Here is a 20655-nt window from a genome sequence, read left to right as displayed (position 1 = left end):
GAGGAAAGACACACTTGTGTGAAGTACTAGGGAGACATGGTAGAATAAGTGGCTTTTAAATACCTGCACTCTGGATGTTCAAAGCACAGTATCCTTGGAAGTGGGCTTGGGTGGGTACTCATACCAGTGGTCAGGTATGTGTCCAGTATAGGGGCAAAAAGGATGAAATCATTGAGCACTGGTTGCTCTCTGCCACCTATTGTTTCTGGAACAATTCTCAACAAATCTAGTAACTTTTACCTAGTTGTGTAGGACAGAGCTGATTTGGAATCTCCCTGGACTAAAGGTGCCTCTAGGGCTGTGTTTCTTTCTGGAGGCTGTAGGGGAAAAGGCATTTTCTTGTCTTTCCCAGCTTCTTTAGGCTTCCTGCATTCCCTAGCTTATGGCCCACTTATCTTCAAAGCCAGCAACAGCTGGCTGAGTATCACATTTTTATGACTGACCTCTTCTACCTTCATATCTTGTTCTTGTTATACTGACCCCTGCTCAGGATATATTTCTGTATTAAGGTCTGTGGAGTAGCAAATTTCATCTGCAACCTTAGTTCCCTTTCGTCATGTGTCCTTACATAGTTTCAGGACTATGGCATAGCATCTCTCCTTTTTTGGTTATGAGTGGAATTCTTTAAAGAATTTTTTGTATATATTTTATGTATTTTATGTGAATGAGTATATTGCCTACATGTAGAACTTACACGGGTGTAAGTGCACCCATGTTGTGCAATGCCCACAGAGGTCAGAAGAAGGCATCAGATCCCCTGGAACTGGAGTTACAGACAGTTGTGAGCCACCATGTGGGTGTTGGGAATCTATCCCGGGTCCTCTGCAAGAGCAGTCAGTGCTCTTAACTGCTAAGCGACCTCTCCAGTCCCTCTTGTTTTAAAATTAAAAAAGAATTTTTTTTGATGTTTTTGAGACAAGGTCTCCCTGTAGTCACAGCTGGCCTGGATTCGCTATGTAGACCAGGTTGGCCTCAAACTCACAGAGATATACCTACCTCTGCCTCCTGAGCACTGGGACAGAAGGCGTGAGCCACCACATCCAGTCCTTTGTTTAAATTCTACAATTTGGAATAATGCATGGGAAGCCTCTGAAAATAAATCTTTTAAAATATTTTATTTATTTATTTATTTTTTTGAGACAGGGGTCTCCCTGTAGCCCCAGCTGTTCTGGAACTCACTATGTAGACCAGGCTGGCCTTGAATTCACAGAGATCTGCCTGCCTCTGCCTCCCGAGTGCTGGGATTAAAGGTGTGCACCACCACGCCCGGCTCAATTTTATGTGTGTGTTTTGCCTGCATGTATGTAAGTGTACCATGTGTGAGGCTGGTGCTAGAGGAAGCCAGAAGAGGGCGTCAAATCCCCTGGAACTGGAGTTACTGACAGGTATCAGTCACCATGTGAGTGCTGGGAACCAAACCTGGGTCTTCTGGAAGAGAAATTGCTCTTAACTGTTGAACCACTCTCTGGCCCTTTATCTTGATTTTTAATCCCTTTGCTTGATATTCAAAGGCTAGGGGGCTGAAGAGATGGCTTAACAGCAGTTAAGAGCACTGATTATTCTTTCAGATGGCCCAGATTTAGTTACCAGCACCCACATGGTGACTAACAACCATCCTTAACTCCAGGATGGAGTACAAGTAAAATAAATATAACCAAAATCCTACTTTAAAAAATCGGGATAGGGGCTGGAGAGCTGGCTCAGCAGTAAAGAACACTGACTGTTCTTGCAGAAGACCCAAGTTCAAGTCCCAGCACCCACATGGCAGCTAACATCTGTCTGTAACTCCAGTTCCAGGGGATCCGACAGCCTCTTCTATCCTCCGCGGGCAATGCACGACATGTGTGCACTTACCTACACGCAGGCAATACACACATACACATAAAATAAAAATAAGTAAAATATAAAAAAATCAAGGTAAGTAAAAGTACACAAGGAACTTGCTGGAAGAGAAAAACAGAAGGCTAGAATTGTCTGTAAAGGTGGGAGTCAAAAGGAGGTAGAGGGATGAGCAGACGTGAATTGCTTATTTACGACTAGTAAGGTGGTGGTGCATATTTATAATCCAGTATTTGGGAGGTAGAGACAGGAGGATTAGGAGGTCACTGCCAGATTGAGCTATAAGAGACTGTCTTAAAATAAACAAACAAGCAGAAGATTACTTGTGTCTAGAATCATTAGAGAAAGGCAGGCCATGAGGCAGGACCACAAGAGATACAGCCCCAAGCGCATCTTGGTTGCACTAGGATGGTGAGCAGACTGAAACTAGGGGAGCTCTGGGGGTCCCAATTGGGGGTCTCTTGGGATGAGCACGGAATTGTCAGTCAAGTCTGAATTCTAATCAAAGTTTCTACTACCTTGAGTAAGTCTTGTCACCCATGGGCCCCAGACCTTTCATCAGTAGATGATGGGCTGGTCTAGGTGACCTCAAGGGGCTCATATTTACATCACTCTTGGTCTTTGTTGGGTTTCCAGGGCCTTATTTTGACCCTTTGACAAACACATTCCAGGAGCATAGGGCTGTGTGGATGACATGGAAGGGTTCCAGATTACAGCTATAGAAGGAAACACTTGGGGCCTGGGGTATAGCTCAGTGCTGCAGTGCTTGCCTAGTGTACACAAAATGCTGGGTTTCACCCCTAGTGTACACAGATACACAGACACAGACACAGACACACACACACACACACACACAAATTATAAAGAAATAAAAAAGAGGACTCACTTAAGACACTGATGTCCTATGCCTCAGCACTCAGTTTTTTTGTTCATTACACTGCTGCTGTGAGACCAGTGAGCTTGACAGGAGTAGAGGGTCATCATGCAGTCCAACTGGCTTAAAGGAGACTGGGACAAAGCACTCTTTGGACAGGTGCTCTCCATCATTCTAGAGCCACTTTCTGGGCTGCCCATTCTTAGAGCCATTTCCAAATCCCAGCAGAGTAACCCTATCTTGCAGCAAGCTACCACTTAGTGGTTCTATGGCAGTAAAACAACCCATCCTTCCCATAGTTGGACAGTGTTTTCTGGAACTAACTCAGTCCCTGATAAGGGCAAGAATGGAGTACATATAAACATAATGTGCTCAAAGTCTAGTTTTGTCTGTGCCTTATGTTGTCTGAGCTTGCAGTCACCGCTAGTGCTTTAATACTAGGTTCATATCAATTCTGCTCTAGATATAAGAGCTATATAAATAAATGCTTGGTAGAGGTGTGTGGGGGGGAGTGTTTTGTCATCCACTGACCTTAAGTAATTCCTAGTAAGGGATTTTGCTCATTGAGATCAACTTGCATGAGCATTTGGGCTGTTGGGGCTATGCCAGTTTGGGAAATATTAATCTTATATTTCCTCCCAAAAGCCACCCAACACCTGCCTTAAGAGCACAAAACCAGTCTTGAGACATAGGCCTGGGTCAGAGCCTAGTGTCCAAGGTAGCTTCTGATGACCCAAGGCCATGTTGTACAGCCTTCTCTGGAGAGAGAAGACAGAAGGTGACATCTGATCCCTAGCTGTGGCTCAGTTGAGGGAGACATGACATGGACTTTTACCACATGAATTTATTTAAATAAAAGTGAACACATATGCAGGCTGGTGCCCAAGGGGCAGAGGTTGGGGAGGTGGGGGGAGAGATGGAGGACAGACAGTGGGGGCCAGGCAGAGTCTCTGTGGTATGAACAGGCTTCAGGAGGGAGTAGACAGGGAGCCTTGGGACAGTGTTGGGCCTTGGTGCTGGGGCAGGTCTTGGGTGGGTGAGCCCAGTGCCAGGAGGTCATTTCTGTCCCTCACATGCTCCCCCCTCTCCCTGATCCCCATAACCACAGCACTGCCTCCTCGGCCCTCCCCAACTCTCCTCATATTAGCCTTCCCCTCAATGACTGGGAGGGAATTCAAAAGATAAAATAAAAAAGAATTGGTGAGTCCTGCCCTAGCCTTGGCTATACGGAAGGGGAGCCAAGCCAGGAAGACTTCCCAAGTCCTGCTGTCAGCCCTGGAAAAGAACAGGTAAAGTGCAAGGACAATCCAGTAAGTAAAAATATACCAATGACTTTGTCAAATATACAGCTGCTGGCTGTCAGGGGAGCAGGCGGCTGGCTGTTGGGTGGCAGCAGCCCCCTGGAAAGTGTTGGCCAACACAGCATAGAGACAACGGAAATAAATAGGGGTAGGAAGTTGGCAGGGGTCCTGGATGCCCCCTGGGCCAGTGCCACTTGGAGGACCCAGACAGGCCCTTGTCCTCTCACCTGCCCCAACCTCCCAAGCCCTGCTCGCCCAGCTTCCCAATGCTGCAGCACTGACACAAAGCACCAGGCTGGCTGACTGGCTGTAAGGAGAGGACTATAATGTGGGGGTGGACATAGGGAGGGGAGGCATGGGAAGCCACACAGTCAGCCAGGGCTGGTACCACCCTCAGTACTCGTCCTGATCTTCCTGTTGATGTTCTTCAATCTCATCGTCCTCTGGGGGTGCAAATCCCTCCTGTTGGGGAGGAAAGGGAAATGGTGAGCCAGCTGGCTTAGCAGAGGTAATCAGGTTCCACACATAGCCCAGAAACAAGGGCCCCGAGTCCCATGCCCTGCCTCCCACCCCGTTTTCTACCCTGCTTCCCTGCTAAAAGCTAACAGTGTTACCCTGGTCTGGTGACATTCTCCTCATTAGAAAATGTTCTCCTAGGTCCCTTCCAGTCCTGCCATGTTTCCAGTCTTACTTAGCACAGGCCAGAGGGCCCAGTACATCTGCAGCAGCAAAGTGACAGCTCACCTCAGTAGCATAGAGAATGCTGATGATGCCAGAGATAACAGGGCTGTTTTCACTTTCGTGCTCCTGGCAGATGAGCTCAATGTCACGCAGTTTGCTGAAATAGAAGTCTCGCTCTTTCTCCAACCCATCAACTGTCAGCTTCAAGTCCAGCAGCTGCTTGGGCAGAAAGTAATGCTCTAGCCTGGTGCTCTTGCCTCAGAAGCCCTGCTTGCCCTACTCTTGTCCCCAAGGGCCTGGGTTTGCTCAGGGCAATCTCATTTTCCTTTTCCACCCACTGACCTGTTGGTTGAGCTCAAGTATCTGGGCATCAGCCTCATGGCCGCCATTCCGGGCTGATGGAGGATTCTTCCGGAGGATGCAGGGTGGGGCCACATTACTGAGTCGGCCAGAGGTCTGCATGTTTTTGGGGCCTGTGGGGGATGTCCTCTGTGGAACTGTCCAGAGGAGAAGTTAGATGAGGCCACATGGTAGAAGAAAGCCTGGTGTGAGGACCATGCACAGGCAGGCACTCCCCACTCAGGAAGAGCATCTATATTTAGGCCTCAAGCCTCGGCCACACATGACATTATAGCAACTGGTCAGCCAGCCCTTTGGCAAGCCTGGGAGTGCAGGGACCATAGGAAAGGTGAACTCAGTAGGAGTCTGGGGAAAGCTGGCCTGAGGAAGACACATAGGACACTGGGATGGTGAATTTGATAAAGTGGGGTTGGGAGGGTTCAGGGCCCTCTGTACTGATAGCTAGAGACCCAAGAAAGCAGCTGCTGCAGGCTGGTCCTAACAGAAATCCCAGCCAAAGCTAACCTCAGTGAAACCTGGCCCCACCCCTCCAGCTCCCTCTTATGATCTCTGTTGCCCTCTGCTGGGCTGGATCAAGTATCTGTGCAGCAGTGGCCACCTCAGGAACCGGGATTCTCCCTAGCACAGCCTGCATGCTGTGGCTACTTGCTCTCTAGCAACTGCACCTCCCTAGACAGCGGTTGCTTCTAATGCAAAGCAAGCAGTTCAGTGGGGACAGGCCCAGGCATGACAGCAGCGCAAACAGAGGAGGTGGCTCTGCTATGACGGGTCAGATGCAGGTAGGGACTGCTCCCCTCTTCCTCTGCCTAACTGTGTTGTCTTCACAGGCCCTACTGCTTCTCTCAATGTCCCTAGCAATCCACCCAACAAAGTCTCATTTCTAGAAATGCATCTCTCGAAGACTTTGGACTATGAGCCTTTAGTACAGGGGAAGATAGGATCAAGCTTGGTAAACTCCAGCCCTGGGTATCCAATGAGCAGGGACAAAGAAAGGGCTGTGGTACTGGTTCCAGGCCCTTGGCCTGATGGATTTGGATGGAGGAACCATGCCCATCCAATCTGAAGCAAATAAGTTAGTTCATGTTGTAAAACAAAGTACCCGGGCCTCAGCCAGCTGCTACCATGGCTGGTATTGGTGGCTCTCCTCTTAGAGCAAGTTTTGGAGCCCTTTCACCCCAGCTGGGACTCCCCATCTAGGCAGGCAGCAGGTGATGTCATCTGAACTCCGTGATAACAGTCTCCTCCAGGCTGGCAGGGCTAGGCGGGTGGCCCAGGGGGCACTCCTGGCTGGAGAGCCCTGCCGGCCCAGCCCCCCAAACTCCCTCCACCGGCTTGGGCATGTTACCTGCTGTGCCAATGAGTTTCTTGGATTTGTTGAAGATCTGATCACCTGGGTTAGGAGGTGGTGCTACGTCCTGGCCCTGCCGCGCCAGCAGAGGGTTGTAATCCTTTCCATCATAGTTTGCGTCAAAGAATTTCTTAAACCACTGAATAAACTCAAAATTATCTTGGAATTTTCCTTTCACTAATTTCTCTACAGGAATGATCTGAAATAGACCACATAAGCAGATCACTTTAACCACCTGCTGTGTAGAACAGCCTTTCCTTGTGAGAGGGCCACTGCTCTCGGGAAAGCCAGCCCCTGGGCTGCAGCATTGTCTACTTTCTCCATCTGCCCCCCTCCCATGGTACCAGAGCAGACAGGCAGGCTAGCAGACCTAGCAGGCAGGTGAAGGCTTGTGTGGGGAGGTGGCCCTATTGCCTGCATGTGAGCTAGAGGCTCCAGATCCACAGTCCTGGGACCACTGAGGCAGGACAGTAAGCAGAAATTTTCAGGGGGGGGGCTAAGAAGAGATGTAACAGGAGTAACACACAAAACCTCAACATTTGGAGTGGGAAGGGTCAGCAGAGAAGAGGAAGGGAATGTTGTCATGGTGGGATGTCAGGGGTTATAGGTATCCACTTGTGCCTTGAGCTAGGTGGGTAGCATTTCCTTTGGGGAATCAAGGGTAGAAAGACATGTGCTGGAAATGACACAAGTAGCCCTTGTCACCCTGGCTGGTGGGTCATCTTCTTCCCCAGGGACACACAGCTTCTCATGGACCCCCAGGGTACAGATACCTACTTTGTCAACACCCATCTTCTTGAAAGCTGCTTGCAGCACCTTGAAGTTGTGGATGTATTCGTGTTCTAGTTTGGCCTGGAACTTGACCTTCCTCAAGTGCACACAGCCAGGGAAGAGCATGTCCATGAACTGGCAGTAGGCTGCCCCTGAGGAGAGGCATTGCTGATGGAGGGGTGGTAGGCCACTACCCAGGCCCCCTACTGGTCTACTCCTCAAGCCCAGACCTCTCTTCTTCCTTGTCTGGGGCTGGGGTCAATCCTGCTTTGATGTTTAGATATAGTTAGATTCCCTATGGCTTTCCAAGAATAAGCTTGACTACTATTTAGCATTTATTCTTGGGAGGTGCTAAGGATTGAACCCGCTGAACAGGTGCTGTTAACATGCCCAGCCCCAAAATCATTATTTGTTTTCTAAAAATCTATTTTTTATTTATGTGTTTTTACCAACTGCACCATGTACAAATAATGCCCTCAAAGGCCAGAAGGGAACGTTGGATCCCCTGGAACAGGAGTTACAGACCTCTGTAAGGTGCAGTGTGGGTGCTGGGAACCAAACCCAGGCCCTCTGCTAGAGCAGCCATGCTCTTAACCATCGAGTCATCTCTCCATTCCCTTCCAAATGACTACTTCTTGACACAAATCATGTCCCAGTACAAGTGTAAACACTTCCATATACAGGTTAGCCCTATGACCACCCTAGGTACACAGGTTATGGCATCGCCACCAAATGAATGGAAAACAGACCTAGAGAGCTGGCGAACTCCCAGGACTGTAGTGGCAGGAGAGATAAGAGTCAGACACGGAGTGGTTACATGGGGCCTCATGCTGTTAACTTATGGTTTCACTGCCTGTCCTGGCTCTGATCAGGAATGTCTCCCCAGCTCTTTACTTTTCCGGCTTCTGTTTCCTGCCTTCAACACTAAGCATTGTACATAACATGAGCTCTTCCCATTTGTGTCTTCATATTAATTATAAATTGCATGACCTGGGACCTGTTCCGCTTTCCCTTCCTTTCCGTTGGGCCAGTCCCTATCCCAGCCTCCTACCTGAACAGAGCTGTTCTATCTTGGTATAGTTGAGGTGCAGGGAATCATTGACCCATGCAAGCATATCATGGCGACTCAGATTTTCACTGGTCACGGATGTGGAGTACACATTGACGGCCATACCCCAGCTGCAAAGAAACAGAAAGAGGTGACGTTAGCATGGGAGTCTCCAGCTATTCTCCAGCCCTGGGGACATGAAAAGCATTTCCCTTACAGTAACCTTGTGGTTCACCTAGAGAAGAGGCTCATGTTCACTCCTCAGGCATTTAATTAGTGTCTACTATACCTGGGCAAGCTCTAGGAGCTGATGACTGATACAGAGTTCTAAGTAGGGTCTCTGCCTTCAGGAGTTTAGACAGGCAAATCTCAGTGGGGAGAGATCGGCAGCTGAGGAAGGCATAAAATTAAAGGATGGCACAAATAAGAGCATGATCTCTTCAGCTTGGCAGAGCTGTGAAGATTTCAGAGAAGAGATGTTGGAACCTAACAAGAGTAGGAATTTTCCGAACATTCTGAGGAATGGGGTGGAAGGGTACAGTAGCCCAAGAACTGGCAAGTACAAAGGCATGGGTTATTCCAGGAGCTGAGTGGCTCAGCAGGCCCAGGGAGCAGGTTTCTGTATTGACGCATAGTGCATGGTGCATTGAGACTGGCAGGGGCAGGTCTGGAAGGGCTTTGTTTACCCTGAGGAGAGTCTGGATTTTCTATTTAGTCAATGGGAAGCCACTGAGAATTTTAAGCAGACAGTAACCTGACCAGATTTATGCTCTAGAAAGCCATCTAACCTTTGCCTCTCCGCTGCCTTTTCAGTCCCTATTCCTATGGCCTGCTGGCTGAATGAAAGGCAGCTCAGTTCTACTTGTCTAGAACCTTCTCATAAACAAACTTCAGATCCAGCATTCACCAGCCCCCAGTCATCCTTGTTATAAACCTGTGGGGTTATTCCATCTCATCTCCCGATATCACTCATTCCTCAGCTCTCCCTCCTCAATGTGGCCAGGCTCTTCCTTCCCTCTAGCTTATTCATGGAACCTCCCACAAGGCCTTGCGGCCTCTGACCTTTCCCCTGCATCTATCCCAACACTGCTATACTCAGCATCTAACAGCAGGCCTGGACAGCCATGGTTTGATTTCAAGTCAGCAGTTGTAAATAAGGCACCCGTGATTGTATTTGTCTTGCAAACTTGAACTGTTTAGCACTGACAGTGTTGGAAACATTTGTGAGTTAGTGCTCAATATTTAAAGGTTGGGATGCTTTGCACAGACCACTTGGGATTCTAGGGATTTTTTTGGCCACTCTAGGCCAAAAATGTTCCTGCATTCAAACAGTTGGTGTTGAGCAAAGGCATCCTGCCCCTTCTGAGCACCCTACTATCCACCACTCCACACTGAAGCCCAGTATCAGTGTGCTTTGTCACTCACTGTTAAGAAAAGAGAGAGCAATTGGAAGATTGCTCAGTGGTTAGAATCACTGGCTGCTCTTACAGAGGACCCAAGCTTGGTTTCTAGCACCCACATGGTGGCTAGCAACTATTTGTAACTCCAGTTCAGGGGCTGTGACGTCCCCTCTAGCCTCCATGGGCATTTATACAGGTAAGACATGCACATACATAAAATATAAAGAAATTTTCAAAAACTAAAAAAGAAAACTAAGTATCAGAAACAGAGGACTGTGTACTGAATGAAAACTATTTCCTCAGGTTTAATATGTAGGAGCATCTGTGCAGTAAGAATGTATCAGCCCACTTCTGGTACTCTGGAGGCAGCCATTGTCCATGCCCCACAACTACCTCCAGCTTGATATGTAGTGAAGGGTGACCTTGAACTTCTGATTCCCCTGCTGCCACCTCCAGAGTGCTGGGATTACAGGTCATGCACTACCACACCTGATTTTTATGCAGCACTAGGGATGGAACCAGGATGCAGTCCTTGGTAGAGTGTTTGCATGCTAGGTAAACACTCTACCAGCTGAGCTATATCTCTGGCTCTGACAGCCATTATTTTAATGCTACCCCCTTTCTACTACTTACCCAACTCTTGGTCTTTTTTTTTTTTTTTTTTTTTAAACCGGGTCTCTCTGTAGCCCCAGCTGGCATGGAACTCACTCTGTAGACCAGGCTAGACTGAACTCACAGAGCTCTGCCTGCCTCTGCCTCCCAAGGACTGGAATTAAAGGGGTGCGCCACCATACCCGGCTCTTACCCAACTCTTAAACAGATCTTGCCTCTCCAACTTTATCTCTCACTATGCTTCCCAGGCTAGGAGCAGTGGCAGCTGTGCACTCACCGGTCTTTAGAAGTCTGTTCAACTCCCAACCCATTCATTCACTGCTCCAAAGGTTCTCAAACTGTCACCCCCAATTCAGCATCACTGGGGCTGTACATGCAGTATTTGGTTAGAAATGCCAGTCCTTGCACCCTACCCTAGACCTGCTGAATGAGAATCTACCTTTGACCAAGATGCCGAGAAGGTCTCTAGTCCAGGCGGGTATGAGCACTGCTGTAAAGCAAGGTTCAGCTCAGTACTGCCTGGGCTGGCTCCTGTCAGGCTTCCATCTTTGACCCTAAGCAGAGCTATCTAATGGAACTCCTTTCACTTATATGAACTTTCCTTCTGGCATAAAAATCACGAGAGAAAAACTGTTATTTATTTCTAGTTCTTCCTCCTTTTAAAAATAAGTCTTGTTTCCAGGCTTGGTGGCACCCGCCTTTAGTCCCAGCACTCGGGAGGCAGAGGCAGGCGGATCTCTCTGAGTTCAAGGCCAGCCTGGTCTACATAGTGAGTTCCAGGACAGCTGGGGCTACAAGGAGACCCTGTCTCAAAAAAAAAAAAAGTCTTTTCCTTCATTGCTTGGGGGAAGGGAACCCAGACAGGGCTTAAAAGCCAAGAGAAACAAAAATTACTATCTTGGGAGTTTCTAAAGACTCAGGACCTGGCAATTTCAGAGATTTCCCAGGGTAATTTTGACTGTGCTTGGGCTCACTGCCCTGAGCAACTTGTAAACAGACCTCACCTCTCCAGTCTTATCTTTCACTAAGTTCCCCCAGTTAGACAGAGGTAGCTTTCCATTCATCCTGTCTTTGGAAGTCTGTTCCTAACCCCAAATCCATCTGTTCACTGCTCCAAAGGTTCTCAAATTGTTATCTTCAGTCTGGCAGCACTGGAGCTATGCAGATACCATCTTGACCCTCTAACTCACCACTAGACTTGTGTGAATGCTTCCCCTGCCCTGCTGGGAAATCTCCTGGATTGTCATGGCAAGGTGCTCAGTAAAGTTGCTGAAGAACTGAAACAACTTTCTCACACCGTCTCCTCTTTCTTAGTGCCTTCCATCATTTTCTAGCTTTAGTTCACAGGCCCCACTTTGGGCTTGGCATCAGCATTCCCTACAAGAGCATTTCCTTAGCAGCTTGCTATGGGACACCCTGGCACCTGGCGCAGAACTTATCAGGGTTTCCCAGATTCACAAAATCATCCATCCCTTCTACTTGACTGTGAGCTCTTCAGTGGCCAGGCTGCTTCATTTACCTTTGGGTTCCAGACCAATTTTTTATTTCTTTATGTGTATGAGTGCTTTGCTTTCACGTATATAAGTTCACTGTGTGAATGTAATGCCCATGGAAGCCAGAAGGCATCAAATTCCCTGGAGCTGTAGTTACAGATGGCTGTGAGCCACCACGTAGGTGCTGAGAATTGAACTCAGTCGCCTGCAGGAATAGCCAGTGCTCTTAACCACTGAGCCATCTCTTCAGCCCCTAGACTAATTTTTGATAAGCAATAGTGGCCTAACCACACTGGTGGAAAGGAATGGTACAGACTAGAGTTAGGAGTCAGGAATTTTTGAGCCCCTAAGAGAGTTCTCTAAATTATCTGGGGAGGGCGGGCAGTGAAAAAGGTGGGTGGATACTAAACTTTTCAAGAGGCAGAATGTAAAGGGTCAAGGACAGCATTTAATTTTGCTATGGACTGTGACAGTTTAAAAGATTTACCCCATCCTCAATGAGTTTATAACCTTACTGGGAAACAAACCCAGACAAAAAATACAATAAAATGTTCCAATGTGTGGTAAAAACAAAAGTGCAACAGGAAGTCAAGAAAGAGGCTTACGGATCAGAGCGGTGGATTTGAACGACCCTGCATAAGCAGTCAGTCTCTATTAGGTCTGTGGGGTCTGCAGAGACAGTTGGGGTTATGTGCTACAGGCAAAAGTTATTCTGGTGGCTGTCCAGAATGACAATTCTATCTGGGAGCTTTTCCTATATGGGACTTATTTCTCTAGGTGGCCCTAGGGCAGGATGATTCTGGGTCCATTGTGGCTGACACTCTGCTAGGCCTAAGAGGGTCTGGGTTTGTGGGGGTGGTTCTGGTTCTTAGTTTGGCTCTGGGAATTCCTGAACCAAATTAGTTCTTTCAAAGGCTGATTATTCAAGAAAAGCAGAAGCAAAGGTCCTACTCCAACACTCAGGCTCTGAAAAATCATTGGAGCCTCAAGGGTCTTCTAACCTGATAGGCCTTCTTGGGGAGCCAGACCTACTGAAGGTCCAGGCCCACTTCATGAATTCCAGAGGTTCCCTAGGAGAAGCCAACTTGCATATGTATGTGTGTGCTATCTATACACATAAACTATATATTTATATCATATATACATACTTTTTGAAATCCCAGATAATTCTGCTATGCATCCAGGTGTGAGAAGCACAACCCTCATCTGATACATTACTTAGCCAGGGTTTATGGCCTGAGCTGAAATGACATAGGATGGCACACTGGGATTTTTTTTTTTTTTGCCATCTCGCTCTTGAAAATTTTTAAATACTATTTATTTATTCATTTTTATTTTATGTGTATGAGTATTTTTCCTGCATGTGAGTGTACCCATGCATGCAATGCCCACAGAGGCCAGAAGACAGCATCAGATCCCCTGGAATTGGAGTTACAAATGGTTGTTAGCCACCATGTGAGTGCTGGAAATCTAAACAGGGTCCTCTGTAAGAGCAGCCAGTGCTCTTAACTGCTGAGCCATCTCTCTAGCCCCAATTCTTTTGAAATATTTTTTGATTGATTGATTGGTTGATTTTGGTCTTTTTTGAGACAGTCATTATTTTAATGTGACCTCCTTTCTATTACTTACCCAACTCTTGGTCTTTTTTTTTTGAGACAGTGTCTCCCTGTAGCTGCAGCTGGCCTAGAACTTGCTATGTAGACCAGGCTGTCCTTGAACTCACAGAGATCTGCCTGCCTCTGCCTCCCAAGTGCTGGTATTAAAGGCCTGCACCACCATTCCCGGTGATTTTTTTAAATTTTATGTATATGAGTATTTTGCCTGCATATATGTAAGTGCACCATGTGGGTGCAGGAGGCCAGAAGAGGGCATCAGATCCCCTGGAACTGGTGTTATGGATGGTTCTTAACTGCAATGTAGGTTCTGGGAACTGAATCTAGGTCATCTGCAAGAACAGCCAGTGCTCTTAACCACTGAGCCATCTCCTCAGCCCCCTTTTGCCATCTCTCTTGAGGGAAGATGTTATCTCCCTTCCTCCCTAAGAGAAACCTCCCCTAGAGTTTAGGACACAACTGAAGATCTTGCCATCAGGAATCTCAAGAACTACAAATTATTTGAAAAATACCCAGGTCTCCTCAGCTTGGCCAGACACTCCCAGTACTGTAAGTGCCTAATGATGGGAGGGCATTTTCTGAACCTCTCAGGAGTCTGAACTATAGGGTCCCAAAGGGAACAGGGCCTGTAAGAAGGAGGCTGAAAAAAAAATGGCTCCATTCAAGGCTCGGTAATCAATCACACCAGCTCCCCTATGGGGTTTTTGGGAAGAACAGCCAATACTAGAATCAGAATACTAGAATACTGATACTATACTAGGCAGGATGCTCTCTTTGTTCAGGAGGATTCATCTGATGGGTCCCTGTAAGGATCCTCTGACATACTTCCTGTAGCTCCATGAAGCCAGCCTTCCTGTCTCCTTACCCTGTCATGCTGTGAGGACAGGTGCTTTTTAGTTTTTCTTGTCTAGGTTTGGCAGTGTTCATGGGCACAGACATGCCAGCAGGTGGCACCCAGGTCCTGAGCAAAGATTCCTTGAGCTGCCTCATCCACTCCCAAGCCCTTTTCCTTAGCTTAGTTCAGAAAGACAGATCCTCTAATTTGGATCTGTCCCCACCCCCAAGCCAGTTTCTATCAAAATCTGGTAGTGTAATGGAGAGGTTGAGAAGAGTCCTTATCCTCTTAGAGCTGGGTTAGCTGGAAAGCATGGGGTCTGTTCTAAGATTCTGGACTGAACTAAACTAGCCTCCCCTTTCCCTAAAGCCACATGTTAACTCATCAACAGGTCCAACTTGTGATGGCCTTTTGAGTTGAGCATTAACTCAGCAGGCCAGTTGCTGGGGTGAAGGTATATAAAGCTCTGGCTCGAACATCTGGCTCCCTGTGGACCAGTTACATGAATGGCAGCACAGACACAGTCTGCAAAAACTCTTAATGTACCAGGCATGGTGGTGCATGCCTTTAATTCCAGCTCTCCGATAAAGGGGAACTGCTGCTTATTCTGTAGGTTGAGATCTTGAAAACTGGCCACTAGGACCAAATCTTGATATCCCCTGGTCAGAGGAGTTTCTAGAGGGCCAGTGAGATGGCTCAGTGTGTAAAGGCCCTTGCTGTCAAGCCTGACAACCCAAGTTTGAATGATCCCTGGGACTGACATGGTAAAAGAAGAAAACTGACTTTTGAAAGTTGTCCTCTGACCTCCACACATGTGCTGTGGGTACACATACAAAAAATAAAATAAATTTAACAATTTTTGAAAAGAAGGGCTTCTAGAGACTATCAAGTTCCTTCTCAGATACTCTGGACTCCTTTGTCAGCACTTTCATTCCTAAATCTGAATGATGGTCAGTAAGTTGAAATAGCTCTGAAATTACACATTCTATTATTTGTCTTACTAGTCTTGATCAAATTCTGGCTTTCTATTTTTAAATTTTTAGTGGCTATCTACCTTCTACACATGTCTTGAGGATATTCCAGGGTCCTCAATCTTCTCTAATCTCCAAGGTTTTCTTTACTCCAAGTTCAGCCTCATTCTAGCTAGTTCTGGAGAATGCTCTGGCAGATCCCAGCACACAACCTCTGACCAATATAACTGCAGGTAGGAACTGGCATGCCACCAGTCAGCTCTAAATGGTCTGTGATAGAGTCCTGGACCTCTAGTCAGACCACTTGTGTTCAAACCCTTCCTCCACCATGTTCTATTTTATTTTAGGCCTGTTTCCTTATTTATAAAATGGTCACAGTGGCAGTTCCCACCTTATGGATATGCAGAAGACTAAGTGAACCATGTATATTCAAAGCACTGAGCACTGGCACCCAGTATTTGCTAAGTGTTATCAGCATTACTGGACAGACAGAATCCAAGAGCACTTGTTTCAGAGTAGGCGCCTGGTACACAGCAGCTTCAGGTATCAGGGAGTACAACAGTCCAGAATGGAGGCACACTGCAGAACTGCATCTTTCTTTGCCCCTTCTGCCTGGGGACAGCCAGCTGGACCTCTGACCATGATCCCTTCCCAACTCCAGGTTTCTCATATATGTGCTTTGCAGATGCCACCCTACCTTGCAGGAAAACTGGAACAGAGGCTGTGAGACTTGAGAAGAGAGCTCTGCAGAGCCTTCTAAAATGTATCCTTTCCAAACATGGGGCTATGCCCATTGTCCTTGGGCTATCCCTTACTGCCCAGGCTCAGGGAATTGAAGTCATCTGTTTAGAAACTCTGTAAAATTGCTACCCCGTTCCCTTGCCTCACATATCCATGGTGCTCTAAGGTTACATGCAGGAAATACGTACCAGCAGGGATGGATGGCTCTGAGGGACTGGCAGAGACAGAGGGTTCTGCCAGCGGGTCACAAAGCCCTGGCATGCTTAGCCAATCACCTTCTTCTCATGGCTGACCAAAGACCTGACTCACAGAGAGGCTCAGTGGTGCAAAGCTGGATTAGTCAAAGCAGAGGTAGGCAGGTGGGTGGTTCAAGGATCTGGTGAGGGACCACCATGCACCTGCTCTGGCAGATCCAGCACAGGATCTGGACTGTGGTAGGGGCATGTAGAGACTGCAGTTTCTCTAGGACTCTGTTCTCACAACTGTTTTATTCATGGAGCTAGAGCAGGATGGATGGATCTCTGTGAGTTCAAGGCCAGCCTGGTCTACATAGTGGGTTCCAGGCAGCTGAGGCTACAGGGAGACCCTGTCTCAAAAAAAAAAAAAATCATGGAGCTTGTTTCCTAGACTGCGAACCCTGCTGAGGTCCCAGAACTGGAAAATGGGTCTGTCTTGCTGAATGTGATCTGAATTCTTAAAGAGGTTTTCTCAGGATGGTCTGGGCAATGCTGCCATATTCCTTGTAGCCACTGTTCAGCGGAAGGTGTTCTTGGGGGAGTCACAGTGAGGCTGCTCTATTTGACCATAACTCAAAGGGTTAAGGGAGAGTCAGACATGCAGAAATAGAATTCCTCATTGCTAAAACTAATCCCTTTTAGGCACTGACAACACAGTGGACAGTAACAGGGATGACAGAGTATTTGGCCTCTAGTTGTGGGGGAGGAAGGCTATGGGAGGGTGCCATTTGGGATGCGGGTATAAAGAGGAATAAGATTGTTTGGGATGTTCTGTATGAAATACATAAAAAATAAAAAAATAAAAAATAAAAATATGAATCCCTTTTAATAAGGCCCATCTAGGTGGGCAGAGAAAGACAACCGTGCCTTTATATAGCCCTGGCTTGCCTGGAACTTGTCATGTAGACCAGGCTGGCCGTGAATTCACAAAAATTTTCCTGCCTCATCTCCTGAAAGTTGGGATTAAAGGTGTGCACTGCCATTCCCAGCAAACATCCATCTTTTAAAATTTATTTTCTCCGGGCTGAAGAGATGGCTCAGCAGTTAAGAGCACTGACTGCTCTTGCAGAGGACCCAGGTTCAATTCCCAACACCCACATGGCGGCTACAAACCATCCTTAACTCCAGTTACAGGGGAATCCGAAGCCCTCTTCTGACCTCCGCAGCATTGCATGACACGGGTGCACTCACATACATGCAAGCAATACACTCATACACATAAACTAAAAATAATAAATAAAATATTTTTTAATTTATTTTTCATATAACTTACTTAATCTTTGAGAATTCATAGTTTGTGCATTTATTTATTTATTTATTTATTTATTTATTTATTTTTATTTATTTGACAGAATCTCACTATGTAGGTAGCTCTGGCTGGCCTGGAACTTGCTACGTAGACCAGGCTGGCCTTGAACTCACAGAGATCCATCTGTTTCTGCCTCCGGAGTGCTGGGATTGAAGGTGTGTTTTACCACACCTGGACACAAATGTTATTTTTGAGATAGTCTTGCTATGTACTAGGCTATTCTTGAACTCTTGATCTTCCTGCCTCAGTGCTTTGTAGCAGTTTTCTCGAGATAAAACCTTCCATCTTGAAGGTCATTAAGCTCAGGAAGTAACTACCTCAGAAGCTTTAGGAAGTCCCTGAAACTGACTAGATTCACTAGGACCCTCCCTCCCAGGCTTATATAAGCCCTAAGTACTGCTGCTAGACATGCTGAGCTGCCTAGAAGAGGCTCATACCAACTGAGCCTATAGAAGAGACACTTTTTAATCCATTGAGCTGGCCTGCAAGTTGTACAGTGAGCTCCAGGTTTTCAGCCATCACCCTTACTGGGGTGGGCTTTTGGTGATGCAGCTGTCTTTGAGTCAATTCTGCTCCTACCCATACTTCTGTAAGTGATCCCAATAAAACTCACTGATTCACCAACTTGGACTTGATAGTATCCTTACATTGGTCTGTCACTGGTTCCCTCTGGGGTGAGTAGACATTCACATGGTTCACATCGCCCCAGGAATAGTGTCACACAACACTTAGACTCTTGAATGCTAAGATTACAGGTATGAACCAATGTACCCAGCTTAACATCTACCTTTTAAGTTAACAAAAATTTTCAGAACTGTCATCAAATCAAGGCTACTAGCAGTAGGCTCCAGGAGCTGTGGTGTGGCAACCAAGAGGTTCTACACTAGGAAATGGGACTTCCTGCCTGGATACTCTGGAAAAGAGGATGAAGGTACCTTGGCCTCAGTTTTCATGTCAAAAGAACCAGAATTGTGATATTGCTGAGTATGGGGGTTGGTGGGAGAATAAAAGACACTGTCTGTGGGGACCAAAGGTTTCATTGCCTTAGAGGCTGAGCAACTTTAAGAATCAGTAACATATCTAACTCCCTCCTTTCTATCACTCTGAGCCAACTGCTCTGATCCTCTGCTTCTCGTTCTGGAGGCAGATGGCAGGGAGGGATAGGCTTGACTTTTGGTTCTCTCTGTATGGTTTCCCAGGTCTTTAGCAGGAAGGCAGAAAGGTTGGGAGTTAAATACACCATCTCTTTCTTCAGTTAGTGTGAGTCTAGGATCCGGGACACAAGAGCTGCTCAGTGTGTATTTGCTAAATGACAAGACAGGTAACACCAGGGGGTAGAATTCAGATGGCAGGGGGCTCAGAGAGGTAGTCTTCTGCTCTTATATTTTGTGCTGACCCAAAAGGGGTGCTGTTGGCTACAGGAAAAGAAGGGAAGAGAGAAGATGCCAGCTTGGTCTCTGGCTACATGCAACCAGATGCAGTACAAAGCCTTACGACTCTTGAAGACTTAAAAGTCTCTTCCCCTTCAGCAGATGACAAAGCCCTCCATGTTCCTCAGAGCAGGATTTCAGGATGGCTCCAGAATAGAATCTGGTCATATTCAGGGAGTGCCTTTCCCCTGGCCAGCTCTGGGGGTGGGTAGCTGACCCATCTGCAGCTGCCCCAAGGGCAGAGGAAACAGCTTCAGGAGCTGCTGAGGCTTGTAGGAAGACAACATTCCTGTTTCCCCAGCCCTAGTGCATCTGGTGTCTCCTTCGTAGTTCTTCATGTTCACAAAGCACGTTTGTGTCTCTGGGAACACATACTAACCATGATATTTTATGCTCCTTTAAAACTACATCTCAGGTGGCCAAGATATCTCCGTGGGTAAAGGCACTTGCAGCCAAGTCTGATGACTTCAGTTCAATCCCTGGAACCTACAGAGTGGAAGGAAAGAGCCAACTCCTGAAAGCTGTCTTCTGACCTCCACATCTGCACCTTGGCATACGTGTGCATACACACACAGACACACAGATACATACACACACACACACACACACACACACACACACACGTTAGAAAGAAAAAAAAAAAACTATGTGTCTTCTGATATCTGTCTTACTGTTATCAGCTAGGCTAGGGATTTTTTTTTTTTCTTTTTTTTGGGAGACAGTCTCCCTGAAGTCCCAGCTGGCCTGAACTTGCTATGTAGATCAGGTTGGCTTTGTCTGCCTCTGCCAGCTGAGTGCTGGGATTAAAGGCATGTGCCTCTAAGCCCCGCCCTGAGTGCCTGGATTTTATGAATTGTTTAGTCTGTTTTTCAAGACCTTGGGCTCAGCTCTTTCTCTGTTCTCTTCCTTTCTTTCCCTGAAATTCAGTGCCCTCCCAGAATCCTCCCAGTTTTATCCCCTTGCTCTTTTGACAAGGTACAGACTGCTCCTTGATCTTCCAGCCTTTCTACCAGAAAGCCTTCCCTGAAGCTGTCCAGAACAAACCTAGGATTCAGGGCTGATTCTCTGTCCTCTGTCCAGCAGATCACCATTATGAATTCATGAACCTGCAGTCTACCCTGCCTGCCCACCCTGTAGGATTAACCTCAAAAGGAGACAGCCTTCACGTTAAGGACACACACTGGTGAGGTCCCAGAAGGCCTGCCTGCCTTCCTGTAGTTTCTCTCCAGGCCTATCACAGGACCTGGAATTCCCACCAGGAGCACCACTTTCATGGGTTAGAGCATTCCTTTCCCAAAAGCCTTAATCATCAACTCAGTTCTGTATGAAGAAACAAAGGCTCGGGATTCAAGTAATGTGCCTGAGTCATAATCAGCCACTGGCAAGGTTAGGGATGAGCCTGGACCCTGTGACTCCAGATCCCCTGCTCCTTCCACCATCAGCACACTGGTAGGAGGCAGGTTTGATTTTGCATAGCTCCAGCATCACACCCTGGTTTAGTCCCCTGAGCAAGAGGAGAGGAGGGAGATTCCGGGGATTTCTTCTTTATATTTCTCTTTCTAAGCTACTACAGGGCTGCCTTAGTTTCAATCAGCAAGCATTTGCTGACCACTGATGCATACATTTAACACTGTAGCACCATGGAGCCAGGACATTATTTTAAGGCCTGAGTCCTGTCTTTATGGAGCCTTTGTTTGGCTGAAGAATAAAATTGTTAGTAAGATACCAGGGACTCCATCACCAGAACAGCACATCTGGCTTCCAGGCACTCCAATGGCATGCAAAGGATGAGC

At 47.1% G+C, this 20655-nt stretch overlaps 1 protein-coding gene across 3 annotated transcripts in view; it reads right to left on the bottom strand.

Annotated features, from left to right (window-relative positions):
* Positions 1-3537: 3537 nt before the first annotated feature.
* Mapre3 (microtubule associated protein RP/EB family member 3) overlaps positions 3538-20655 on the bottom strand; it is a 60587-nt gene continuing 43469 nt past the window's right edge. The window contains exons 2-7 of one of the 3 annotated variants that reach the window (XM_008835015.3): positions 8226-8353; positions 7181-7326; positions 6401-6602; positions 5038-5192; positions 4759-4911; positions 3538-4476 (exon numbers count right to left, since the gene is read on the bottom strand). In XM_008835015.3, coding sequence (XP_008833237.1) covers positions 4408-4476; positions 4759-4911; positions 5038-5192; positions 6401-6602; positions 7181-7326; positions 8226-8346 — 846 coding nt within the window. In that variant the 5' untranslated portion in view covers positions 8347-8353 and the 3' untranslated portion in view covers positions 3538-4407. The remainder of the gene's footprint in view (positions 4477-4758; positions 4912-5037; positions 5193-6400; positions 6603-7180; positions 7327-8225; positions 8354-20655) is intronic. The other 2 variants (XM_029564467.1, XM_008835013.3) reach the window with 2 other exon arrangements.

This window comes from Nannospalax galili, unplaced genomic scaffold (assembly GCF_000622305.1).
Source record: "Nannospalax galili isolate Female #2095 unplaced genomic scaffold, S.galili_v1.0 scaffold517, whole genome shotgun sequence".
NCBI lineage: Eukaryota > Metazoa > Chordata > Mammalia > Rodentia > Spalacidae > Nannospalax > Nannospalax galili.
This window is presented reverse-complemented; position numbering and strand designations above follow the sequence as displayed.